At 58.3% G+C, this 26,760-nt stretch overlaps 1 protein-coding gene and 1 long non-coding RNA gene across 3 annotated transcripts; one reads left to right on the top strand and one right to left on the bottom strand.

The window, feature by feature from the left end:
• The first annotated feature begins 521 nt into the window (after nt 1-521).
• Nucleotides 522-25,348, top strand: TMEM184B (transmembrane protein 184B). 2 transcript variants are annotated; one of them, XM_040490844.1, is made up of 9 exons: nt 522-806; nt 2,253-2,418; nt 14,573-14,663; nt 15,143-15,218; nt 18,289-18,380; nt 19,351-19,520; nt 19,964-20,158; nt 21,958-21,978; nt 22,831-25,348. In XM_040490844.1, the coding sequence occupies exons 1-9, from the start codon at nt 615-617 to the stop codon at nt 23,070-23,072; spliced, it is 1,245 nt and encodes a 414-aa protein (XP_040346778.1). In that variant the 5' UTR covers nt 522-614; the 3' UTR covers nt 23,073-25,348. The 2 variants fall into 2 exon arrangements, with proteins under 2 accessions (XP_040346778.1, XP_040346777.1); XM_040490843.1 differs by lacking the exon at nt 21,958-21,978 and having other exon boundaries at nt 558-806.
• On the bottom strand, nt 25,148-26,189 carry LOC121040356 (uncharacterized). The gene is made up of 2 exons (XR_005795243.1): nt 25,983-26,189; nt 25,148-25,464 (listed from the first exon to the last, which is right to left on the bottom strand). It is a non-coding gene; the product is annotated as an uncharacterized LOC121040356 (long non-coding RNA).
• Nucleotides 26,190-26,760: the final 571 nt, after the last annotated feature.

Raw genomic sequence — 26,760 nt, forward strand, 5'->3', positions numbered from 1 at the left:
GAGCGGGTGGCCAGGGCAGAGACCTACAGGCAGTGCAGAAGCGAGCAGTGTGGCTGAGCAGAGACAGCCGGTGCAAAGGCCCTGCGGCAGGAGCAGGCTCGGCACAGCGGAGGAGCAGCAGGAGGCCTGTGTGGTTGGAGTGGAGGGTCAGGGTGAGAATTGTAAGGAGGGGAGATGAGAGCCTTGGGGAGCCGTCGGCAGTCTTGTGGACCATTGGACAGATGGCAGCTTCCGCTCTGAAGGAGATGGGACCTACCGGGGAGTTTTGAGCAGGGGGGGCCCAGTCTGGCTAACGGCTGAGAAGCCTCATGTGGCCGCTGTGTGTGGGGACTGGACAGTAGGGGCAAAGGCAGAAGCAGAGAGACGGCTCAGGAGTCTGTTTCATGTATCCAGGGGAGACACGGTAGGGGCTGGGACCATCGTAGTGGCCGGGTCAGGGAGACACGTGGTCAGAGTCCAGTTACATTTTGAAGGTGGACAGAAGAGACCCGGAAGATTGTTTGCGACGCTGCCACTCACCCGGGAAGGAGGCTAACAGTGCGATTTCCTCTCTTTAGGCCAGCTCCTCGCTTCCTGCAAGAGTTTCTCTCAGGGACCCCCTGCTGCCAGGCACCATGACGGTGAGGGGGGCCGCACTGGCCCCGGATCAAGTGTCGCCCACGACCGTGGCAGCCTCGCCCAGTGTCTCTGTGACCCCTGAGGGCAGCCCCACGGCCATGGAGCAGCCTGTGTTCCTGATGACAACTGCCGCGCAGGCCATCTCTGGCTTCTTCGTCTGGACGGCCCTGCTCATCACCTGCCACCAGGTACCCAGGCCGGTCAGGAGCCTTTGAGCCAGAGAGCCTCTGAAGGCCCTCTGGAAGGATCCTAAGAGGTTTTCTAGCCCAACAGAGTATGAGGCCGAGCTCTGCTGCAGTAATAAATAAGCTGAATCTGGGGGTTCCACCAGGTAGAAGTTGATTCTCGTTCATGTCCCGATCGGTGCGGCTCAGGCCCCACTGTATGGCTCCCCTGTCCTGTAGCTTCACGGTGTCATCCGTCTGACAACTGGTTGTGGCTCTTCAACCGTCTCAGTCCAGAAAGGACACGCGTCACTTCTGCTCACCTTGCGTGGGGCAGAACGTGTGCAGGTTACATGTGCAGCCTGAGCTGTGGGGGGCCCTGCGCGGACACATGGACATCAGCGGCCCCTTTGCAGATGAAAAACTTGAGACCTCGAGATGGGAGGGGGTGCTGGCCTACTCCCGCACAAGTTGGTGGCAGCACCGGGAGAGAAGCCAGGTCTCCTTGTCCCCCCATACGCGCAATCCCCACAGGAGGCTGGTGTGGGCCAAGACCTGGCTCGGCTGTCCGAGGAAGGAGAAGGTTTGAAGAGGGGAGGCTGAGCCCATTCGGGTCCCCGTCCGCTCCTTACCTACTGTCCTGGGTCCCTGTCCCTCCTCGAATGCGTTGGCTTCCAAGGCAGTTGGCTCATAGCAGATGGGGAATGTTTTGTTCTCTTCCTCCCGAGCCCAGGACTCGGCAGGGCCAAGTGTGAAGTCACGAGAGTTGGGACGGGACGCTGGCTGCTGGGACTGAGGAGGGTGGCCAGAGCAGTTGTTGGCATTTGTGTGTGGCTTCTCTTTTCCCCCGCTTTCTAAAAACTGCGCTTCATTCTCCCAGCTTCCCAGTGAGGCAGGCAGCGCTGCCTCTGTGTAACAGATGGGAAAGTGAGACGCAGGATGACGTCACTGCAGCCGCTCAGCCAGAAAGCGCTTCCACCTTCCATGGAAGCAAGGGTCCCGTCTGTCCCACACACGGGGTGGACGCTGCTGCCCTGAAACCCCTGGGACCAGGCGTCAGGGAGGCTGGGGTGGAGGCGAGGAGATGTAAATATCTCCTCTGTGCCACTCGCCTGAGGTTGCCAGCCCGGCTGTGCACACGGGTCCCCAGGGAGCTTATTATGACTCTAGACTTCCCGGCCATCCTTGACTCTGATCAGTGCAGCCTTGGGCATGCTCTCACGGTCCCCGTGTCTGTGAGTCTGGCCTGGGCACCGCTGAATGCGCCCCTGCAAGCTTTATGCGCCCTCTGGTTTGATGTTCAGAACAGCCCTATGGGGAGTTTCATCATCGAGGAGGGCGCTGAGGCTCGGGGTTCAGCAATGTTCACAGAGCTGGCGAGCAGCAGAGCCAGAGGGCAGAGAGGAGGAGGGTGGCGGCGGTGCTGCCGTGACGGGGGCCCTGACTGAGCCCGCCCCCTTCCGCCCCCAGATCTACATGCACCTGCGCTGCTACAGCTGCCCCAACGAGCAGCGCTACATCGTCCGCATCCTGTTCATCGTGCCCATCTACGCCTTCGACTCCTGGCTCAGCCTTCTCTTCTTCACCAACGACCAGTACTACGTGTACTTCGGCACCGTGCGGGACTGCTACGAGGGTGAGGAGGGCGTGCGGGGCGGGGCAGGGCGGGGCGGGCCGCACACCCCTCCCCCGGGCTCCCGGAAGCCCCCCCTCCCCGGGTTCCTCCGGGGCCTGCCCCTCACTTCTTTACCCGCTTCAGGGCTTCCAGCCAGGCCCCAGTTGACAGGGGACAGCACGCCTTGTAGCACTCTGCCACGTGGCTCCCACAGCCCCTTTACAGGTTACCTGCAAGCAGGGACCCCGCCCCTGGGTCTCCTTTCTCAGTCCGGCATCTCTGATAGGGGTGAGCGGTCAACAAGTTGTCCGTTCGTAGATAGAAACCGCAGGTACGGATGGGTCAGGGGTTTAGCCAGGGGCCCATGGCAGGGCAGTGGCAGGGGCGAGCCTCCCTCCCCCACGTGCCTTAATTCTGAGGGCTTTGTCCCGGGAGCAGGCTCTGCTGCGCCACCCAAGAAAGCGACCCGCTGCCTTTCACGGGCCTCGGGTCTCGTGTGTGGTATGGAAGCTCTGGTGCTGAGCTCCAAGCACCGGCCAGGCCCCCCTGCTGGCTGCTAGGCCGAGAGGAGGAAAGCCGGCCCCTGGGTGCCTGCCTGACCGGCCACCGGACGGGGCAGCTCTCTGCGAGGGCCTGGCCACAGGAACAGGGAGCAGAGACTCAGAGCATCCTGGGCAGACAGGACAGCTCATGCACAGGGCAAGGAGGGAATCCCTACTCTGCGGGCCGGGAGGTGCGGGGAGCCGGGCTGGGGGCTGGCCACGGCCAGAAGAGATTAGATTAGATTAGATCAGATTCTCTTTTTTACCGTGGATGCACAAAACTATGACGCGACTGGAAATTGCAGGTTAGAAAATCTCTCTGTGGAGGATGGGTGGAGGAGGGAGAGGCCAGAGGCCCTGAGACAGGTCACAGGCCCATGATCCCTGGGCCGACATAGGCCGGCAGGGGTGGCGGGAGGGGGTCCTTGAATTCAGGATCCCCCACTCTGATGCCCCCTGCCCCTCCTGTCAGGGTCGTGTATTTTTCTCTTTCCTCCCGTATCTGCGCTGTCGGTCTCAGGCAGAGTGACCAGATGTCAGGGTTCCTCATGTTGAGGCGGGGCAGCGCTGACCACGACCAGTTGTTCATGTCCCTGACTGCGCGAGGGCTTTGCCTCGGGCCCTGGGCTCCGTGGATATTGGAGTGCAGTGTGCTCACCCCCATGGAAGCGGAGTCTCCCTTCCTGTCCCACTTTGAACCTGTGTATCCCTGAGGTCTCGTGGGCCTCAGGAAATGCCTTCGGACTTGGCAAAGAAGTGCGGGCGCCTGACAGCGCTTTGGGCCCCTCCTGCCCCTCTAGCCACAGACCTCGCCCTCACCTGCCCCTCCAGCCCCACCCTCGTGGCCTGACCGTGCGTGCCTGCTTTGCCCTCTTCTCCCTGAGTAGACTCTGCTCCTGCGAGAGCAGGAACGGGCAGAGAGCCCAGGTGGTAGGGCCAGGCCAGGTGCTCACTCAGTCTGTGTGTTTTGAGTGAATAAGGGACTTTATCAAACACCTGCTGTGTGCCTTGCATTCGCGTGGGGTCTCACCGAATTCCCGGGCTGGGATCCCTGCCTGGCTCTTGCAGCTGAGAGTCCTGAGGCCGGGTGGGGACCCGCTCTGGGCATAACTGGGGCTCTAATGTCTGATGTCCCTGGAAGCAGCAGAGTCCAGGGAATCCTCTGGGTCCCCGGGGAGCTGCCAAGGCTGGTGTTGAGAATCCTTTTCTGATCACAAATGTGTGCCCGGGGGCAGCCTCTGCCCGCTGGTTCCCTCGGAAGCAAGAGGGTGCTTCCTGCTGCGGGGTTCTCCCCTGTGTGGTCCGGGGGCCGTGTAGTCTCCCTCCTCTATGGGGCCCAGAAGACTAGGCGCCTGGCAGAAGAGGAGCCTCAGTACCATCCTCAGAGACGGCGGCAGATGGTTGGCTGGGTCCCCCCACTCCAGAAGCCTCTTTGTTCAGGCCCCTCCTGTCCCAGCCTTCCTCCTGGTCTACTTAAAGGTCCTGGTAAGAAGTCTGCCTCCCTGCTAAGCATGTCTCCTAGCAACGCTATTATCCCCTCGCCTCTCCGCCTCTCCCAGGGAGTTTACAAACAGTGAGGCAGCTGCGGGGAAGTCCAGGCCGCCCCAGGGTTCACCAGCTTTAGTGTCTGGGTTGGTGGGCTTGGCCTTTTCTGCATCTCTGCTCAGCGTCTGGGACCCCCTCCCCTTGTCCTTTCATGTGCAAGATCCCCTGCAGAGTTGGCGATAAGAGTAGGTCCCTAAAATTCAAAAAGAGGCCCCCCCGCATTCATTCCCCTCCCACCCTTCCTTCTCAGTACCCCCCGAACCCGGGAAGGGACAGAGGGGAACAGGAGTAGGGCTCTGCCGGGCGACCCCTATTTCGGAGTCAGGCAGCCCGCACCTCACTGGGCACTGCACAGATATTGGCTTGTCTTTTCTTTTTACTTTTTTTCTGAAGTTTTTTTTTATGTTTATTTATTTTTGAGAGTGAGAGAGACAGAGTGCATGCAGGGGAGGGGCAGAGAGAGAGAGAGAGAGAGAGAGAGAGAGAGAGGGAGAGAGGGAGACACAGAATCCGAAGCAGGCTCCAGGCTCCGAGCTGTCAGCACAGAGCCCGATGCGGGGCTCGAACCCACGAACCGTGAGATCATGGCCTGAGCTGAAGTCGGACGCTTAACCAACTGAGCCACCCAGACACCCCGATTGTCTTTTTAACAAAATTAAAACAACTAAAATTGTAACTCTCATAGTGCGCACAGTTGAAAGATAAAATGACCCTGACTCCTCCTCACTCCCAAGTTCACTGCATTTTCAACTCTGTAGACTGTTTTTTTTTTTGTTCCTAGAATAACCTAAAAATATGCTTATACTATTGTTTCTTGATCTTTCGGTTTTAGATAGTGCTACATGGTGACCTCCTATTGTACAAGGCTTTGATTTAGGCACCTTATCCCCCGCCCCATCCACACAGTGCTCTTTTCTTCATTGTGACTAGATCACCGTTTTTTCTAAGTCTCCATTCAGCATTTGCTTTATTACCTGTCTGTCAATACTGATCACAGCTGAGCCTGAGTTCTGAGACTACATATCCCTGTATAACTTTTTATTTTCCTCTGGCTACTGCCTGTCTTGCTTTTTTTGGTTTGCTCTGCTGTGTATCTATCATTAATCTGTTCCCAAATGCTTCAGCTGAATAACAGAGAGAAACCTCTCCTCCGTGCAGACACAGCAGTGAATCTGTTAGCTCTGGGTTTCCCTTGCTGGCACTCCCCCGGGCCTTGCTTTTCTTGTTCTGGTCTGGACTGGCTCCTGTCTGGCCTCTTACCACTCAGCGTCTGTCCTGGGTCTCTCCATCACCATCATTCTGGAATCCTGTTTGCCTCCTCTGCTGAATCGCCTGTTCCCTGGATGCCATTTTCCCCCTTATTTGTGGTCTACTCCCCCTTTTTTGGTCAGTACATACCTTCCCAGAGCTTCCTGGCAAAAAAAAAAAAAAAAAAAAAAAAGTGCCTGAAAAGCCTAAAATCTGAAAATTATCTGTAACTATTTTTACTGTATTGTCCTATTTGGAGTTTGACGGGAATCTAGTTCTAAGTTGGAAACCATCCTCCCTCTGAATTCTGAAGACGTGTTTCCCCCTGTATTTTAGCTTTCAGTGTTGTCTGGGGAAAGTCTGCTGGATTCTGATCCTTGATGCCTGTACGTGACCTACTTTTTTAAGGCTTGCTTTTGGGGCCGTGCCTTTATCCCCCGTGTTTGAGAATCTCCCAGGTAATGGGACGTTCCTCGTGCGGGGCATCTTGTGGGCCCTCTCCGTGTGGAAACCCCTGTCCTGAGGTTCTGGGCAATTTTCTTGTATGTTTCTTGGTAACTTTCCCCCACCACTTTATCCTCCCTTTCTGGAATTCCTGTTTGTAGGATGTTGTGCTTCTGGATTGAACCTCAGAATTTCTTTTTTTTTTTTTTTTTTTTAATTTTTGTTTTTTTCTCAACATTTATTTATTTTTGAGACAGAGAGAGACAGAGCATGAATGGGGGAGGGGCAGAGAGAGAGGGAGACACAGAATCAGAAACAGGCTCCAGGCTCTGAGCCATCAGCCCAGAGCCCGACGCGGCGCTCGAACTCATGGACCGCGAGATCGTGACCTGGCTGAAGTCGGACGCTTAACCGACTGCGCCACCCAGGCGCCCCAGAACCTCAGAATTTCTTTATAATTTTCGAGCTTTTTTTTTTGTTCTGTTTTCAAGGAGCTGTTGTTTTGTTTTGTTTTGTTTTAATCTTTACCCTTGAGCTTTTCTATCAAAGGCTTTATTTATTTATTTATTATTTTCTTTAATGTTTATTCATTTTTGAGAGAGAAAGGGAGAGAGAGAGAGAGAGAGTGCTGAGTGTGGAACCTGCTTGAGATTCTCTCCCTCTCTCTTCTCTCCCCCTCCCTCTGCCCCTCTTCCCTGCTTATGCTCACTATCTCTCTTTCTCTCTCTCTTTAAAAAAAAAGAAAATGGGGCTTAAAACTGCTGGGCCTCCCAGTTGGGTAACGTGATGTGCCCTCTGCCATTTTTATGCAGGGGAGCAGCGCAGGGGGCAGGCACCAAATGAAGACTTTTTGATTCTGGGCCTGTTTCCCCAGAGAACAGTGTTCTCGCTTCCAGCCTGGGAGGCAAAAGCTGGGCAGGCTGAGTTGAGGGCGCAGATGGGGCAAGGGACCTGGCATCTCGCCCGTCGCATTCAGGCGTTGCCCACTTCCTGGCCATCTCGTTGCCCTCTGCTGAGCCATGTTCTCCGAGGACAGAACCGTCTCTACCTGCTCTGAAAGTACAAACCCGGTAGCTCCATGTGGAGACTTGTAGCTGAGTTTCCCGTTTGCACCCTCACCCACAGCCATCAGAACTGCCCAGCGTGTCCAGTTTTAGGGCTTCTCCGGGGTTCTCGTTGGCCTCCCCCCATCTCCGGGTCGGTGACCACACTGTATCTTCCAGAGCTGTGGGCAGCATCTCTGGTCGGCTGTCTCCTTGTGCGTGAAGGTTTGTACTCTCCCCTCCCCCACCCCCGGGCCTGTTCTCACTTCAGTGGCGTTTCACTGGAGGGGGGGCACAGCAAGTAGGACTGAACCCCGCAAATTGATGGCAGTATTGCTGTCTTCCAAGGTGGGGGTTGCATCTCCAAGAAGTAAATGGTTCACCCAGGGTCACATCTCTCCCATCTGGCAAGGGCTGTAATTCACGTGGCGCTAGGTTGTGCCTTCGGGGCAGGGAGACAGAGGAGGGCAGAACGAGCCCCCTGCATGTATGTAGTGCTCGTGCTCAGGGCGAGGGTAGCCCCTAATGATGACTCTGAGACCGCCCTGGGGAGCTCTGTGATCAGGGGTGCAGAGGGGCCAGAGCTCAGAGGAGGGAGACCTGACTTCTCCCATCGCTTTATGCAAGCACTGTTTTCTTTCTTTTTTTTTTCCTTTACTTTTTTTTATGTTTACTTATTTTTGAGAGACAGAGAGACACAGCGCAAGCAGGGGAGGAGCAGAGAGAAGGGGGGCGCAAAATCTGAAGCAGGCTCCAGGCTGTCCGCACAGAGTCTGACGCGGGGCTCGAACTCATGAACCATGAGTTTGTGACCTGAGCCGAAGTCGGATGCTCAACCTAAGGAGTCACCCAGGCGCCCCAAGCACTGTTTTCTTAATCCTGTTTGTGTAGCATTTCAGTTTTGCCACCTGTTTTTCGGTACTGTTAGCTCATTCTCCCCTCCCAGTTACCTGGTGGATATACGATCATCCCCATTTTACACGTGCGGAGAAAAGAATTTGAGTCAGTGAAGAAACTTACGATTACCTGGAGAGTAATTGCCAGAAGCCAGACTCACCCCAGGGTCTTTGGTCCCCAGAATTGCCCTGCGTGTCAGCCTGGGTGGAGGAGTGCAAGATGGGTTTCTCTGGTGGAAAATCATGAGCTCTGGTTAGGAGAGGAGATTTTACGTGCCTGGAAAGAAACAGTTCAAGAATGATGCTTCATCCACCCTGTTTCAGATTTTGGACAAACGTTGCTTCCTGGAATCCAGCCCAAAGTGAAGTGTCTTCCTAGGCAGAGAGGGTACAGCAGGGTCACCCGAACCCAGCCGAGGGCCACACACGCAGGTGTCACAAGAGACTCACCGGCCAGGGTGCTGCCAGGCACTCGCTGGCTGTGGTGGACCAGGGGTGGCTGTCCAGGGTGCTGCCAGAGCCAGCAATGACAGGAGCTGTCGATCAGAATGAAGAAAGGTATTGAGAGGAAACCAGTCAGAAGAGGCATCAGAAACAGTGATCTGGATGGCAGGAAGCAGCCGTAAGCAGAATTGAAAGGACAGAAAAGCCACAAGGGAGTTGGAGAGAGCTGCTGTTGGAGCAGCTCGGGGCAAACCCCCGGCCCACCATGGCTGCAGCGAGGGGCATCCATTCCTGTCCATGGTGATCGTTGAAAAAGAGGGGGAAGCATGTTCTGAAGCTCCTATTTCCTGAGCACAGAAGATTCTGGTCCAAAGTGGTCAGAATTAAGTTTTGCAGGGGCGCCTGGGTGGCTCAGTCGGTTGCGCATCCGACTCTTGATTTTGACTCCAGTCATGATCCCAGGGTCTTGGGATCAAGCCCCGCATCAGGCTCCATGCTGAGCGTGGAACCTGCTTAAGATTCTCTCTTTCTCCCTCTACCCCTGTGTCCCACTTGCATTCTTTCTCTCTCTCTCTCAAATTGAAAACACATATTTTTTTTTTCAGTTTTTTTGTTTATTTGAGAGCGAGAGAGCGAGAGCTTGTGAGCAAGTGGGGAAGAGGCAGAGAGAATCCCAGGCAGGTTCCGTACTGTCGGCGCAGAGCCCAACGTGGGGCGGCGAAGAAGGCTGGGCCACAGGGCCAGCTGTAGGTGCTGCAGGTGCATGGAGGCGGCGAGTTTGGAACAACAGTAGGTTGCCCCCAGGGTCACCGAGGTTCCGCACACGGAGCGTGGCACATCGGAGGTGTCTAGTGAGAGGTTACTGAACGAACAGACAGATGTGCCCGTTTTGACCTGTAGCGGGGAGCTTGTGAGGACTCCTGTCCAGGCAGCTGTGGGTTAGAGAAGCCTCCAGTGAGGAAAGAAGGGCCCGAGTCTCAGGGACAGAAGGGACCTGTAAAGACTAGGTCTCTTAGGAGTCCTTCATAATGTCTGCTAAGAGACTCCCCAGCCTCTGATTGCTAGCTTCCACTGGCACAGAGCTCACTACCTTTCATCTCTGAAGATGGCCTGTTGGCAGTTGTTTCTTACATGAGGCCGAAAGCCTAGGATCTGCCCCCTGTCAGACAGGCGGGTCCCGTCTGACTCTCTGGACCACATCATGTCCTTTATATGAAGAGAGTGACCGTACTGTCTTTTCTCCGGGCCTCAAGGCTCTAGTATGATCTTGATTTCATCTCCATCTCCATCTCCATCTCCTTTGCTCTTGCCTGTGTACCTTTGCTCCAGTCCATTTAAGATTTCGTATCTAGAATGGAGCAGAAAGTTCCAGGTGCCCGATGGTCCAGGGCAGGACAGAGAGAAGGACCATCCCTTCCCTCATGCCGGATGCTCCCCCTCTAGACTGGAGGGCCTGGTTTGTGGGTCCCTTGGTCGCTTATGTGTCCACGGGGCCGAGCACAGAGCCTGGCACCAAGCTGTCGTTAGTATTTAGGGAGGCATAGAGTCACTTTGTGTCTCTGGGGCAGAACTGGAGCTGTGGTCAGAAGGGCAGGCGGGCAACAGACTGTTGCCTAAGAAGTGCACTGCTGACCCCCAACTCAGCAGTTTTGCTCTTCTCAGGCCCAGGGCCGGCATGTTTTCACGTTTGTTCGGGGTGGGGGGCCGGCAGAGGGGGCGGGGGTGGAAAAGTTGACCACTGCAGACACCCTTGCTGGGGTGGGGGTAGTGTTTTGCCTAGCTCTGTAATTTCCTAGGAGGGGATTGATTTGTGCAGATGGTCAATGGGTGCCGATGTGGGCTGTTTGAGTCCTCTCGAGGAGATTCTATCTCGTCTCCCTTCTCTAAGAGTGCATTATTGACTCACTAATGATTCTTGAAAGGAAACCGTCAGTGAATTGGTATTTTACAGACCAGCTGGCCCTAGAGCACTGGTAAAAGGTCAAGAACCTTGCACTGAGAGAGATGGATGAAATTTGATGATTCTAGCCAGTCGAACGCAGGGCTGGCTGTGGATAGACAGCTCAGCCACGTAACTCAGGAGGGTGCTGACGTGTGTTGTGACACAGGAAAGGATGTGAGCTCAGACACCAAGTTCCTCTCAGGAGTGGGTTACAAGACGGCCTGGCTTTGGAGGGTGGTTCCGGGCAAGGGGGCTGATGAGCCTCTGCCCCCGTGGCTTCTCTCGAGGGTTTTTGTCTTTGGGAACCAGAGTCTGATTGCCTGGCGCGGGCGCAGCTGTGCAGCCCAGGAAGGGTGAGCTCTGTGGGTGCAGAACGGGGTGCAGGCCATGTGCCGGCCCCGCCTGCCCGCCTCTCCGAGCTTCACCCCAAGTTAAGGCCCACGTCCGTCTGTTTCTTCTTTCTGTGCTGATTGAGTGTGAGTGCCAGGCCCTCTGGTAGTCAGGGGTAGGCCTCAGTTCCTGCCTGCAAGGACTTTACAGTCTCGAAAGAGCAGTAGGTAACACACTGTGGATTGCTCAGTGTGAGCTCAGCCTTACCAGAGGAGTCACACTCGGCCCTTTCCTCACAGCAGCCCCACAAGGAGGGAGCTGCTGTTTTCCATGGCTTACAGATGAAGAAAGCAAGGCACAGAGCACTTAAGAAACCTGCCTGAGGTCACACAGCTCATAGGTGGTGGGCCCGCCATCTGTACCCTGGTAGCCTGGCCCCAGGGTCCACGGCTGTCCTGCTTCATTATGCTGCCCCTGAACAGGAAGGATCGGACGGATCAATAGGGAGACTGTGGTGTGCGGAGCGAGCCGGGCAATGGACAGAGGGCTGCCAAGGGAGAGGTGGCACCTCAGGGCCTGCCCCTGGGAGTTAGCAGAGGCATCAGAACAGGCTGCCACAGAGGTGTGAGAGCCCGTTGCACATCCTGGCAATTCCAGGAGTGGTTTTATATCACACACACACACACACACACACACACACACACGCATGTATGTATATGTATGTACATACACACATATATAAGTATATGCACACTTACATGTGTATGCACATGCATATAATACATATGCACACATGCACATATTGTGTGCACATATATGCACATATGCACACGTGCACAAACATGTTCATGCACACACGCATGTATATGCATAGGTGTCCACATTATACACACGTACGCATATACATATATGCACACATATACATACATGCATATACACAAATATACACACATTTAGGTATATGCATATACACAAAAACACATGTATACACACACATACACGTAAATACACATACACATGCATATATACGTGTACACATGTATATTATATACCCCCATATACAAATACGTATACACATATATGCACACGCATTATACGCATGTATGCATATTTATACAACACACACATATATACATATATATACACACATACATATATACACACATATGTATATGTATACATTTATTATGGCTGCATAAATAATCACCCCAGACAGACTAGTGTAAAACAACCATTTCTTTTGTTCATGGACAGTGCAGTTCAGTAATTTGAAAAGGGCACAGTGGGGATGGTCTGTCCCTGTGCCTTGCTATCTGGGCTTCCACTGGGGGACCTTCAGCTGGGGTGGGATCCGAAGTCCGGTTCACTCATGTGTCTGGCAGTCGATGCTGGCATCGGCTGGTCCTCAGTTCCTCCTGCGTGAGCCACTCTGGGTAGTCTCACCACGTGGGCTGGCTTGGCCTTCCTTGAAACGTGGTGGCTGTGTCCAAGGGCAGGCATCTCCAGAGAAAGAACCAGACGACAGAGGCCTCCTCTAACCCCAGCGTCAGACGTCTTGGAGTATCGCCTCTGCTGTAGGCACCGCAGTCCCCCCAGATGCAGAGAGAGGGAGGAAGACCCTGTCTCCCCACAGAGGGGTGTCAGTGTCCCAGGGTGTGGCCATCTTTGGGAAGTACCATTGGCCACAATGTAGCTGGACCCAGCTTGGAATGGACACATCCAGTCTACTTGGCCTTGTGTGGTTTTGGACATTAGCAGACTGCTGTCAGATTTGGCTTGACGCCCACCCTCTTTTAGCCCCAAAGTTCTTGTCACTGAAGAGTGCTTTGGGGCTCGGTGGAGATTTCTGCAGTCCCCACATATCCGGAGCTGCTCCCATGCCAGGCAGGCAGCTTACAGTGTCCTCCGCCCCATCCAGGGATGCTAGCCCTCATGGAAGACAAGCAGGTAAACAGTACTGGCCACCTAGTGAGCACTGCTGAGTGCCAACCCCTCTTCTGAGTCCTTGGCATACTCAGACCACCTGGCAAGGCAGGTACCTTTACTGTCCCCATTTAACAGATGGGGAGACAGAGGCACAGAGAGGCCCACAGCTAACCGGTGGCAAACCCGTGTTGCAAACCTCTGCTGTGTGTCCATACAGGGATGGTCACAGCACAGTGTGGTGGGTGCTGTGGGTCGTGTATATTGGGTGCTACCCATCCCTGCTGTGAGCCCTTAGTAGGTTAGAGCAACTGAGTGATAGGAAGCACCTCAAAAATACTCCTTTTCCCAATTGCTGGAAGCCACTGTTTGCCTATAGCTCTGTCACCAGGCTTGGATGTGCTCCAGTTCAAGGTAGTCCCGCATCAGTGCCGAGCGCGGTGTCCTGCTCTGGGGAAGAAGTGGGCCCCTTCCAGGGGCCGCAGTCCAGTGACAGCAGTCAGGGATCACGCTCAGCCACACTGCGGGGCGGGAAGTACCGCACAGCGTCTGCGGATCAGCAGTTCCGTGGGTGAGAACACACCAGCCTCCGTGGCGAGGGGCCAGAGACTTCTCAGGGGGTCTGATAGGTTTCACGGGGACCAGGAGCATGGAGAGAAGGGCGCCCCAGGTAGGGGGATCGGCAAGGCAAAAGCATGGAGAACATCATAGCCTGCCGGGAAAGAGGGGTATCTAGTTGCTGGGAAGGGTGGGCGGGGGCCAGGTCGCTGTGGAAAAACGAACACCAAGCCAAGGGCTGCACCAGGAGCCTCAAAGCCTCTGTACTACGGGGGGACAGCAAGGAGCAGATGAGAAGGAACCCTCTGGAGGCAGGGCCACTGGTACCCACCCTGCCCTTCCTGTCCCCTGATCCCATTTGGACCCTCAGTCCATCCTTTGCTGGATGTTCTGGAGTTTCCCCTGCTCTGCTCAATCTTCCTCCTGTGCCTTTTCCCTCCGGCGGCCTCTGCTGCGTTCCTCCTGCTCCTCTCCGCTCTCCCCGTCCTTGCCCCTGGTGCGTCCCCGGGCTCCTAGCACCCGGCAGGCTGCAGCCTTCATCTTGCTGGCCCCGCAGAAATCCTCTGACCAGGAGACACGCTCACAGCGTTTTGCTAGAATTGTAGCATGGACGACATACTTCTGTGCCGTCGGTCACTGTTGCTGAGTTGTGTCTTTGCGGTGACATTGAGCCGCATCCAGAATGAGCCGGCCCAGCTTCCCACAATGTTTGTGCACCCGCAGAGTTGATGGTGATGTGGGCACACTATCACATCACTGCAGGTTGCTGAACGGACAAAGGTGCTCCTGTCTCAATCTTGTAAAAACTTCTCCTGAGATCCCTCTAGAGAATGTTTTGTGCTTCTTGTGTTGTAAAGCTGTGATCCGGCACCACACAAACGGAAAAGTGTCTGAAACTAACAAGCAGTCATGAAGCCAGTACCTGTTGAACCCCAGAATGTGCCCGTGGCTGGTTCCCACCAGCCCTGTGAGCCCGTCCTGGTCTCCCGCTCCTGCGGCGTCCCCACGCAATCTGGAACTTTGTGCCGATTGCCTCCCTGTGTTTCTGGTACGATCAGCAGCATCATGTGCGTAGCCCGAAACAACATGACTTAGCGTTGCCTGATCTCGGTCACAAATGGAATCCCTGTGTGGGTCCTCACGTCCCTGCGGCCTTGCTGCCCCTGACTGGGGCGCTTCGTCTCCGTGGCTGTTTAGAATTCCACTATCTGTTTACCCATCCTGTTGATTTGAGTGGTTTTCTCTGGATGCTTTTCACAGCCTTGGTCATCTATAATTTCCTGAGCCTGTGCTATGAGTACCTCGGGGGAGAAAGTTCCATCATGTCAGAGATCAGAGGGAAGCCCATCGAGTGAGTATGAAGTCTCCCTGGAGCCCCCCACAGCACCCCGTTTCCTGGGCCTGTCCTGGCGTCAGCTGGACGCATGGACCGCCTCTGCCCTCGACCTGGCTTTGAGGCGCCCCGCCACACTTCCTGAGCCACACTGTTCACTGGGACTCGGGGGAGGAGGGCCTCTCTCTCTCTCTCTCTCTTCCCGTCCCTTCCTGTCTGCCTGTTTTTCCCTCTGGCGGTTTTTCCCTTCACTGCTTTCTACCTTGGTTTGTTGCCGCCCCGGCCAGCGTAGCCCCGCTCCCTCGAGCCCTCCCGCAGGCGCACACACCTCCCTTTGTCTCTCTGTGTGCTCGGCCTGGGCTCTGTGCCCCGTTCCCAGCCCAGTCCCCTCCACCCGGACTCGTGTGTATGTGAGGGAGGGCGGCCTTCCCCAGCCCCACCATTCCTGAATCCTGGCTGCCTGCCTGCCAACCCCCTTCTCTGCTTGTCTCTTCCAGGTCCAGCTGTGTGTATGGCACATGCTGCCTCTGGGGAAAGACTTACTCCATCGGATTCCTGCGGTTCTGCAAGCAGGTGTGTGCCCCCGTGGCCGCCCCGGGCAAGGGTTACCGGCCAGGGGCCGGGAGCCCCTGGTTGTCAAGTGGCAGAGGCGGACGTAGGGCCCTGGGGACCCACTTGTGGGGCCGCCACCTCCCAGCCCCGGCACCCACTCCCCACGCTGGCAGGAATGCACGCGCGTTCGCAGGGTGTGCTCCAGGGGGCAGCGGCGGGTGTCCTGAAGATGTCTGGAACGGCCCTGGGGCGCGAAGTGGTCCCATACTTTTGCTCACTTTGACCAAGTCTCGGTGGCTGGGGGGGAATCGGAAAGCGCGTGGGGATTCTAGAATCTCCGTTTGAAACCTCTCCTCAGCTGCGGCTGGAGGCCAGGAGGGCTTCTGCATGAAAGATACATGCCAAGACGGGCCTGTGCAGTGTCTGGTCTGTTCCCCATGTCTCCGTTGGCAGACCACCAGCTTCCGGTTTCCTCGGCTGCCTTCCCTGTGGTCTCGAGTAGCCTGGGCGGAGGCAGTGTGGTGTTGTGGTTAAGTGCATGGGCCTGGGTGTCTGCCCATCTGAGTTTGATTTTCAGCTTTTCCTCTTGACTGTGTGACCTTGGCTAAGTTATGTAACCTCTCTGAGCCTTACTTAGCTAGCTTCTCCTTCTGTAAAATAGGCACAATGATACTTCTTGAGGGATGGTTGAAGGAACAGGTGCGGCGGTGGGTACAAAGCAAGCGACACAGACTGGCACGGAGCCCGCTGTCTCTTGTTCGGAGAGGTGCCACACCTCGCCAGTATGACCTCAATTTAGTCTCCCCTTTGGTGCCAAGACCTCTGCCAGCCCCTCCAGCGTCACCTAGAGAGTAGTCGCAAGGGGCGATGGAAACCCCAGCTGATCACTGTGGCCACCAGAGGGCTGGCCTTTCCGCTCCCCTCTGTGCAGGGCAGGTGGGGGCGGGGGCTGCCTGCAGTGTGGACGTACCCACGAAAGCACCTACCTGGACGTACCGGGTCTTCACTGCTGCTTCCAGCTCTGCCTTCCCTTGGGTGTTCTAGATCCCCAGTCTCCCTCCTGGGCCCGGAGGGCAAGAGTTAAAACTGTCCTGGGGTCACGGTGGGTGGGGCCTTTCAGAGCCATTGTTTACCAGCCTCCCAGCCGCCCAGGGCCCAGCTGTGACTCACTGCCTTCTTTGATGAGCATATTGTGTACAAAGTTTTGATCCCATGATCGCTAGCTTGCGTAGCCTTGTTGTAAATGATTCCCCAGCCCTGTGGGTTCGGACGTCCTGCTGACTTTCCTGGAGGTGGCAGGGAGAGGTCGTAAGAGGAAAGAGGATAACAACAGCACCCCTTTCGCTTGGGAGAAAGTTTCCTCCCGAGAAACGAGAAACGCAGGGCCGGCGCCCAGTATCTGAATCTCCTGGAGAGCCGGTTCAGGGTAGACACTCTCTGGCCAGCCACCCCCACCCCAGCCTGACGGAGAAGGTCTGTTAGGGAGCTCCGGGCCCGGAATGTGTTTATAGCTCCGCGGGTGGTTCTGATGTCCAGCCTGGCTGGGAACCACTGACTGATCTCGGACCCGATCCAGGGGTGTGGTTGAGCGAAGGCTCTGCGGCCTCTTCTGCCCCTTCAGCTTCTCCGTGCCTTGGTTTCCCCAGCTGACCAGGACGGCACCGGCCTGTTGGCGGGCTCTTAATTCTCCCTGGGCTCTTTCCTCTTCCCCGAACGTGCTGGTCCTGCTCCCTCAAGGTGTGAGGGTTGGCTGGTGGCAGCATCGCACCTCTGTCCCCGTCACACGTGCTTCCCCACAGCTCAACCCTCCCCCCTCCCCCGGGACTCCCCACAAACTGCACTCAGGTCCCCGACGGGGCAGAAACTTTGGGTTCAACAAGTTACTGTCCCTGCCCCAGGGTCCTTGCCTGGCTTCGAGCCACACTGGCTTCTCCTTTTTTTTTTTTTTTTTTTTTTTTGTTTGTTTTGGGGACCGAGGGGGGGGGGGGGGGGGGGGGCGGGGCAGAGAGAGGGGGGCAGGGGGCCCGAAGCAGGCTCTGCACTGACAAGCAGCGAGCCCAATGTGGGGCTCAGACTCACAAACGGTGAGATCATGACCTGAGCCAAAGGTGGACGCTTAACCAACTGAGCCACCCTAGGTGCCCCTGGCTTATCCTTTTAAAGCTGCTCCCACCTCTACCGAAGGGGCCTTGTGGTTTGGCCTTAGGTTTATTGATTTCAAAAGATTGGTGATTCTGGTGGTTTTCTGGGCCCCCTGGGTTGTCCTGGAGTTTACTGGAACCTCTGGTAGGGCCCTGGGAGGACCCGGTTTAGGAATTCGGCCAGTGGCCTAGCAGATCAGTGGAGGCCTTTATTGAACACAGAAAGGGGGGAGAGCTCCCAGAAGACGCCGATGTGTCCTTCGGCCCTGCGACGTGGCGCTGGTTACATCCGTTTACCAGTGAAGTGGCCGCTCAGAGGCTAAGTGACCGCTCACTTGAGCTTCCCCAGATGGTAGTGAGGCCAGGATTCAGACTCGGACTCGGGACTCCAGACCTTGTGCTTTGGGCTGCTCCCTTTGTTGTGCTCCTGGAGGTCCCCTCCAGCCCCAGGGAGACCCCCAGCTCGGCATAAAGCAGCATGGGGCCAGGAGCCAGACCCGGGGGTGGATGAGGAGGCCTCGAGCGGGACCCTGGCCCCCTTCCTGCCCGCTGTCCATCACCAGCATCTACCTGCTTGCCTGTGTCTGTTCGCAGCCTCTCCGTCTATAGGAGCTGCGTGCTCTGCTGTCCTCGTCTCTCTGGCACGTTCCTTCTGACCCCTTTTCTGAGGAGCCCTCTCTGATGGGCTCTTCTGTGCTTCTACGCCCCTCCAGTGGCTGTCCTCCCTCCCTTCCTTCCTTCCTTCCTTCCTTCCTAACGTCTGCTCGCACAACTGCCTTGCTGACCCCCATAGAATCTGTCTCCTCTTCCAGAAGGCAGTCCCCTCGGGGCAGGACATGGGGCCCCCCCACCCCGCCCCCCAGCATCCAGCACAGGCCCAGCTGGCCGGAGGAGTGCTTGTCACACAGTTCCTTCACTCATCCTCAACTCTTGACCTTCTCCCCCAACAGGCCACCCTGCAGTTCTGCGTGGTGAAGCCACTCATGGCTGTCAGCACCGTGGTCCTCCAGGCCTTCGGCAAGTACCGGGATGGTGACTTTGAGTAAGCAGCGGGTCCCCCTGAGGGGCGTCGGGGGGAGGAGTGTGGGTGCAGGAGTGGGTGGGCCTGCCCAGAGGCTGATGCCCTGCCTCAGGGAAGGGAGTGGTTGTAGACTGGCTGCACGCCCATGACCTTCCTTAGAGGGGAGGCCAGGCACAGCGCGGCCCTCCTCACGCCTCCCTGCACCCCCAAGTTGCAAGGCCCAAGCCTGGCAGTGACAGCCATCACACCCGGCCCCGCCTGCAGCCCAGGAGCCAGCCCTCCGCACACATCCCCTTCACGGACGGCCTCCAGAGTGGTGCCCCAGGGGTGGGTCAAGAAGGGACAGCGACCACCCCCAAGGCAGGGAGCAAGAAGGTCCGAGCCCTGAGAGGCCTGTCATGAGCCCCCGGGTAGAAGACTTCTCCCACGCGGATTTCATTCCGTTTTGCGGGTTAGTGACGGTGCCCGCGTACCCAGGCCCTGTGCTTGCAGACGCTTTGTGCAGACCCGCCGTACCCCGCGTGATGGCCCCACCGGGGCAGGTGAGCAGACTGAGGCTCAGAGGGGGACGTGACTTGGCTCAAGAGAAAAGAGCAAAGCCGAACTCCGTGTCACTCTGACGCCTGTTGCCTGACCGTCGGGATGAACCCCCGCCCCCAACCCTGGTGCTGTTGGCTTCCGTGTTGGTGTCCCCACCGGGAGCCTGGGCACCAGAGCCGCAGGCCTGCAGCCTGGACACACCTGTGAGCAAAGCAGAGGCGGCAGGGCCGGCTGCACCCCGGGTGCACACCCTTGCACGCCTCTCCTCCTCCGCCCCCTGATGTCTTGGTCGCTTTGAGCCCTTTCTCAGTGGCTCGTGGGGCACAGCTTGGGGGCCACTGCTGAGCGCCGCCGTGCGGTTTGGCATACCGGAGGGGTAGAGGAGGGAGGGAGACCCCTTGTCCCTCGGAGAGCTCTGTCCAAGCCAGAGAACACTCCGTGTTCCCCACAGTGTCACCAGCGGCTACCTCTACGTGACCATCATCTACAACATCTCCGTCAGCCTAGCTCTCTACGCCCTCTTCCTCTTCTACTTTGCCACCCGGGACCTGCTTAGCCCCTACAGCCCTGTCCTCAAGTTCTTCATGGTCAAGTCCGTCATCTTTCTCTCCTTCTGGCAAGGTGAGCCTCTTCCCAGCCCCTGTGAGGCCAGCCCATGCTGTCCTGTCCCCTAAGATATGTCCCCTCCTCCTGCTCTTTGTCCCAGTGCCCATGGGGCCTGTGCTGTCCCTGGATGATCCCAGCCTGGAGCCCAGAGGGTCTCTGTCCACTGGGCACCTCCTGGCCATGGGGGACCTTCGGTGGGGCCGCTTCATGGACGGGGGATCCAGGGAACCCCATGTAACTGGTGACATCTCAGTGTTGGTGGCCAGCAAGTGGCCAATAGAGTGGGGTTTCCTGAGGCCTCAGCTTGGTGTTGGCATCCCTGACCCAGGGGGAGCAACCGTGGACCCCGGCTGTCATCCTTCCTGGTGGGAGTGACATTCGGGCAGTGCTCCAGGGAGGAAGGGGGGACCAGAGGAGGGGTCCAGTCTAGGGCCACATGCCCATGCTTCCCCTTCCAGGCATGCTCCTGGCCATCCTAGAGAAGTGTGGGGCCATCCCCAAGATCCACTCGGCCCGCGTGTCTGTGGGCGAGGGCACCGTGGCCGCCGGCTACCAGGATTTCATCATCTGTGTGGAGATGTTCTTTGCGGCTCTCGCCCTGCGGCACGCCTTCACCTACAAGGTCTATGCTGACAAGAGGCTGGATGCGCAAGGTATGAGCCAGGGTCCTGGAGATGACTCCCCAGCGGGAGAAGCCTTCCCCGGCCCCGCCCCAGGGCCCCTCCTGCCCCCCAGTGTCTGACAGGTGGTGACAGGTCAGGCGTCTCCAGCTTACTTGTGGGAGAGGGGACACAGGTCGGGGCTCTCCCCCCCCCCCCCCCACCCCCACCCCCAACACAAGGTCGCAGGGACGTCCTGGAAGCTGGAGACCCACCTGTCTCTTGCAGCAGGCCTGGAGTATGGAGACCCCCGAGATGCTACAGCACAATATCCCCACGGGAAGGCCAGGGTGGAGACCCTAGAATAGACAAGTTCCTCGGGGTTCCTCACGCCAAACACGGCTTTGCGTTCTGTGCTGTAATTGCCTCCTCTCTAAAGTTCTTTTTAGCCCGGTTTACTTCTAAGAAACACGCTCAGATGATAATCGATTTTAACAGCTTTCTTTTTACACCTGCCCATCTTCCTCTTTATGTTAGAAGAGGTTGGCACCCGCCGTTGTACATTAGAATGCCCCGGAGACCCTTTCAGAATCCCATGTGTGAGCCCACCCTCCGAGATCCTGCGATAATAAGTGGTCTGGGCCTGGCGGTAGGGGGTGCTTCCCAAGCTCCCTGGGGCCTGGGGTCAGGGGACCTGCCTCTGGCTGCCGCTGGGCGGAGGGGGGATGGCCAAGGCGGGTGGGAAGAGGAGGCCGGGCTCACCTGAAATGACTTCTGTGGGTCTGGGGAGGGGAAGCTCCTGGTCTAACACGTCCACCCGGAGGTTGGGCTGCTGGGCGGCTCCCTTCCATGTGGCTGGAGGAGAGAACCCCACTTCCCCAGGCCTAGCGCCCAGGCCCACCACAGGCCCCGGGAGTGGGGGTGGGGAGGGCGGCAGCAGAGCCCCTCGGCCCCCTCCCCTTCTTCCTGGCTGGAGAGAGACCCGCTAGATGCCTGTGGACTGAACCGCACACCGGGTCGCTCAACTCTTATGTGCCCGACCGTGTTCTCCCAGCACGCTTGCCGGCCGAGGGCTGTAGGCACCCCTGCTCGGTGCCAGGCGCTGTGCTGGCCATGCCCCACTGCTGCCAGCTGGTGTCCCACCCGCTTCCCACTGGGCCCCCCACTGGAAGGACCTGGTAAACACCCTCCCAGTGTTGAGAGCCATGTCCCTTGGACTTGGTCCCGAAAGAGCCTGTGCCCTTAGGAAAGTCAGCATTGTGCCTGGACCCTGGGGCCATAGCAGAGAACCCTTTCTGGACCCTTGAGGTTTAAAAAGGCCCACGTGGTGGCTCTGCCGTGGCCCTCTTCCCACCCACTGCTCCCAGACATCCACCCCAGCGAAAAGGAGCGTGGCTAGAAATCCGGCTCTAGCAAAGACCCCAGGCCAGCCCTACCGGGGAAAGGCAGGACCCCACCTCTGTGCTGGGCTCGGGCCTGTTGCCCACACGCTAACCCCTCAGCCCTCCAATCAGACTTGGGTCCAAAGCCACCTCGCCTGCGGGCTCTGCACAAGTAAGCACCCCCCCCCGCCACCCCCCACCGGAAGTGTGAGCCCTGTGGGAGGAGTCATCCCTGGGAGACATGCCCTGCCAGGTGCCAGGTGCCAGGCTCCAGGGGGCAGCCGGGGCTGCCCGGGTGCTAGGTGGGGCCTGGCGGGGAGGCGGGACGGGCGCATGGTTCGGTGTGCCGGCCTCGGTGGTGGGCAGACGGTGTGACTCAGCCGTGTCTCTTGTCTTCTCTATTTCTCTGGCTTCTCTCCCCCTCCCCTCCCCTCTCCGCCCTGCTTTTGCCCCGGGTTTGGCCGCGGGCAGTACCAACATACGGCCCTTACGGTAGGTTCTGCTCTCGGTCTACGCGTCTGTCCTGCACGTCAGTCCTGGTCACTGTCACCAGCATGCCTCTCCCCCTAGCCCCTTCTCTGTGTCCCTGTCTCCCCGACAGGCACCCCCCGGGCAGCAGAGGTCAGAGCACCTGCCTGCCAAGGGCTGCGCTCTGTAGAGTTTGCCTGCTTCCACTCTGGTCTCTCATTGTTCCGGAATGTGCCCTGCCGGGTTCCGGGGGCTTGCGAATGGGAAATCTATGGCCGAGAACATGAAGGTGGAAAGAGCATGCCAAATTTGAATTTGGAGACCCGGGCTTATCCCTTACCTCTAGGTTTTATGGCCTGGGCCAGTTCTCCCCCCTTAACCCACGGGGACCGTTCATTAGAGAGGGAGTCGGGAGGAAGCACGTCAGGGCTGGCGGCTTCCGCCCTCTCGGAGGGGAGCCGGTGAAGACTTACGTCAGCCCCTCTGTGGGCCCGGGCCCCTGGCCGCCTGCCCTGACAGAGCTGGTCAGGCAGACTCCGGTGCCTGTCCCAGAGTGGAGCTGGGCCCCTCCCCCAGCACGCCAGCCTCCCGGGGACACGCCAGGCTCCTCGTCTGCCGGATGCCATTCTCCACCCTGGGTCCTTTCCCGCCAGCCGGGCTCACGAGCCTCTGGTGGCCGCTTAGCTCAGCGCCCACTCTGTGCCCTGGCCAGAGAGCCGTTCCTTTGCCTGTGCCTCCTTGTGTCCGGGACCCCGTTCTCTGCTGCAGGAGGGGGCGGGTTGGGTGACAGAGCCTTGGGGTGGGGGGCAGTCCCCGGACCAGGGGCCTCCTGCTGCCCCAGCCCCTCACCCCTGCCTCTGGGCTCCCACCCTGCAGGCCGCTGCGCCCCCATGAAGAGCATCTCTAGCAGCCTCAAGGAGACCATGAACCCGCACGACATTGTGCAGGACGCCATCCACAACTTCTCGCCGGCCTACCAGCAGTACACCCAGCAGTCCACCCTGGAGCCCGGGCCCGCCTGGCGCGGCGGCGCCCACGGCCTCTCCCGCTCCCACAGCCTCAGTGGCGCCCGCGACAACGAGAAGACTCTCCTGCTTAGCTCTGACGACGAGTTCTAGGCGCTGCTGCTGGTGGAGAGGACTGGCGCCTCGGCTCAGGGCAGGCTGTGCTCCCCTCCGGCCTCACGCCCGGGCGGGGAGGCAGGCTGGCACCGCTTTGGCGTCGCCCGTTAATTTATTGGACCAGAAACACTCACATGTCGCTTCCAAAAGAACAGCCAGAAGCTGTCTGCCCAGGGGACAGCCCAGGCTCACGACGAGCCTTCAGGAATATTTATACAAGGCCACCCCCGCGCTGCTGGGCGAGGGACAGAGGATGTGAGGAGCGACTCCCGTGCCCCCGTGGCTCGTCCTGCCATGTGGCCATGGTGGACCGGCGGCCGCAGCCCTCTCAGCCCCGACGCGGGTCACGCGCTCCCCCGCGAGACTTCCAGCCCTGCCCCCAACACCGTGCAATAATCTGACCTGGGCTCTTTCCTGCCTGCTCCCTCCCCTGTGCCCTCTGTCCTTGCTAGATTAGCCTCACCTCGGGCAGGAGGGGGAGGAGGGAACCCAGATGCTCCCGGTGGCCTCTCCTGACCCAGGGCCTGCCTGGCATGCTGCAAGGACCAGAGCGACACCAAGAGCCACATGGCCCACGTCAGAAGGGCGCTCAGGTGCATCTGGGCCCCTCCTCTGTTGACGAGACCTCTCCAAGCAGGGGTCTCTGGGCCCCTGGGTGTCCTCTCCGTGGCGGCCCCTCCTGCCTGCCTCGTGCCCCTTCCTCCTGGCCTGCTGAGGGCAGCCAGCAGCCCAACTGCCCTAGCGCTTGGGGTCTGTCTTCTTGAGAGCACTTTGGGCAGGGCCCTTGCTTCCCGGCTGCTCAAAGCGTCGGCGGCTCCCAACCCTCCTTCGCGGGCTGAGCAGTGAGAACCTCCACAGGGTCCTGGCCTCTCCCTAGGGCTTCTCCTTCCCACCTCAGGGGAAGGGTCTGAGTTTCCACATCTCAGACCAGCTTCTGGAGGAACACGGTCTTGTGGGAGGGAGGACGGAAGGATGGGGCATGCAGCAGGGAGTTGGGAAGTGGGAGTGGTGACCCCAGACTCCTCTTCCTGGCGCCGTATCCACACAGGGCCTGGTGTCCTGCCTCGGCTGGCCCCTCGGCCCATCTCTTCTGTGCCTTAGTCACATACGAAAGCTCCCCCTTCCTAGGCCCTCAGTCTGTCTGGCCGCAGACAGCCTCTGGGGGCGCCCTATCAAGCTACTGGCGCTCAGGATCCTGCAGTGCTGGGCCACGCGCCCTCGGACACGGGCCTTAGGGGTGGCCAGGATCACCGGTCCCCTCCCCTCGCTCACCTCCACGCCCATACACCTGGAGCCTCCTAGGGCCGGATCCTGCCCCCCCCCCCCCCCCCCCCCCGCCCCGCCAGGCAGGCAGGGCTTATGCAGGCCACTGTCTTTCTTCGGAAGAGCCTCTGGACAGATAACGATGTAACGATCGTACAGGCGGAGCCTTCTGTCCTTTGACACCCAGAGGGCGCTGGGGTTTGGGCTGTAACAGCCTGGAGAAGGTGACAGGGTGAGGAGGGCCCTGGCCTGTGGCACCAGAACTTCACCTGGAGTCTCTTCCTTTTCGTTCGTTACTGGAATGAACTGTGCCAAGGGTCTGCTGGGATGGGGGTGGGGGTGGGGTCCACGACAGCCGTCTTCCCAGGCTTCCTTTGGCCCTTGTGACCCAGCCGGCCCCCAGGTCACAGAGGCCTGCGTGCAAGGGTCCCGGAGGCCAGCTCTCGGGCCCTGTCTGGTGGGCCTGGCTCGCTGGGACCAAAGTGCCCAGGAAGGCAGCGAGTGGGAGCGGGCTGTCTGAGGAGAGTCTCCCCCACTCCCACCTCTGCTTTCGCGAATCTGTTTCTCTGACTCTCCCTCCAGGCCAAACTCCCTGCCGACTCTCTGCCCCCTCGGTCTCTGCCCGCCCTGGCACTGGCCGGCTGGCATGGTCCGTGGAGGGACACGGAGGGGGACTCCGCGGCAAGGAGCTAGCGGCCCCCCCGGGGAGATGAGGGCCTAGGAATGCGGGCCCGCCCACTCCACCCCTCCTTCCTAGGATGCATAACCTACCTGTCTTTTTTGTTTTTGTTTTTGTTTTTTATTTTTTCCCCCAATAGAGTAGCTCTTTGTACATAAAAGATACTTGAAAAATTAATTGTATGATGTATGAGAGGACAGAGTCCCCTAGTTTTGTATCTCGTGTATGACTGCCATGAGTTCCACCAGAAAGCCGCTCTATTTTGGTCTCTGACATTTTAAATGCGTGACAGAAGTGAGCAAATAAAGTGAGAGATCTATATATGAGATAATATAGATTGTATTGAAATCTCTTCTGCCTGTGGGTGAGGTTTTTTTTTTCCCTTCGTCTTCCCGGCCTCCGTGTTCGTGCTTGGGGGTGGGCCGAGTGGTCGTGGGCAGGGGTATCCTAGGAGACGGGATGTGACGTGTAGATAATGGGGGAAAAAAACCCCACGTTGCCAGAGGCTGACACTGGGGTCCGGGCTCCCACCGGACCAAGTGTCTCCTCTTCCTCCAGCCGGTGGGACACGGTGGCAGCTTTGGTCCCAAGGGCCCCCCCCCTCCCCACCCCACAGGGCTGGTGCGTGCAGAAGCTCCCCCTTCTGTCAGCCAGCGAAGGGGGGACCCAAATGCTGGCAACCCCATTCCTGCAGGTTCCCCCCAGGGGTCGAAGGGATTTTCAGGGCAGCTGTTCTTCCCGGGCTATCTTCCTGCCTCCCTGAGCCCACCCTCCACCGTGGGACCCTAGGTACCTCCCCCTCGGGGTAAGGAGGCCCGGAGCAGGGCCCGCTGGGCATTGGCCTACCAGGCCAGGTGCCTAGCCTCACGGGGCACCACCGGCCTTTGGGGAGGAGGAGCTGGCCTGCTGACAGGAGCACTCAGGAATGCGGCGTGGGTGGGGGGACTTCCCAGCCAGCCACTAACCTCCACTTGTCCCAGCCCCTGGCTTCCTGCTGCCCTTTCGCAGGCCTGAGCTCGGCATCCCGGGGTCAGGGATCAGGATCGAGGGCCTCAACCTGAGAGGGGGAGAAAGGCCCGAGGTTGGAGCCAACCCATGTGGTTCGGCCCCTCCCCGACTTTCAAAGCGGGCAGCTTCCCCAGACGTGTCCTTCCCCGAGCCCAGCCCTGCCATCTGTGTGGACAGAAACCCTCCTCGCTGCAGCTGTCTGTGCCGCTGGAGACGTTTGCTCTGCATGTTCCAGCCTGCAGCCCCCTCGGGTGCCTTCGTCCTACCCGTGGGCAAACCCAGGCTGCAAGAAGCTAAGTCACCAAAGGTCACGCGGATTCAAACCCCGGTCTCCCTGACCCCTCCTTCTCAGGGTGACCCCGAAAGGCAGGTGGATTGGGTTGAAATCAATGACAGCGCGTTCGGAGCCCAAGATGAGACACAGGGTTGCCTTTTCGGCCTGCAGGCCGGGACTGAAGAAGCCACTTCTCTCTCGGCCCCCCTGTGCCTTCCGGAACATGGGGAAAATATTTTCTACTTGGCTGTAGAAAATCAGACCTCGGTGGGAAAGTGCTGGAAAGATTACTCTTAAATCCGAGAATTTTCCTCTGGGCGGGACTGTTTATTCACTGAAGGGATGCCAGGGAATTTAACCCTACATTTCATTGTCCTCCTGGTATTTTCTTCCCCTGGGAGGCTCCGGGCAACCAGACGGAAGAACCAAGGTTTTGGCAACCGCCTGCCCTCTGAGCTCCC

Source organism: Herpailurus yagouaroundi, unplaced genomic scaffold, assembly GCF_014898765.1.
Source record: "Herpailurus yagouaroundi ecotype Mexico unplaced genomic scaffold, PumYag 182, whole genome shotgun sequence".
In the NCBI taxonomy this organism is placed as follows: Eukaryota; Metazoa; Chordata; class Mammalia; order Carnivora; family Felidae; genus Herpailurus; species Herpailurus yagouaroundi.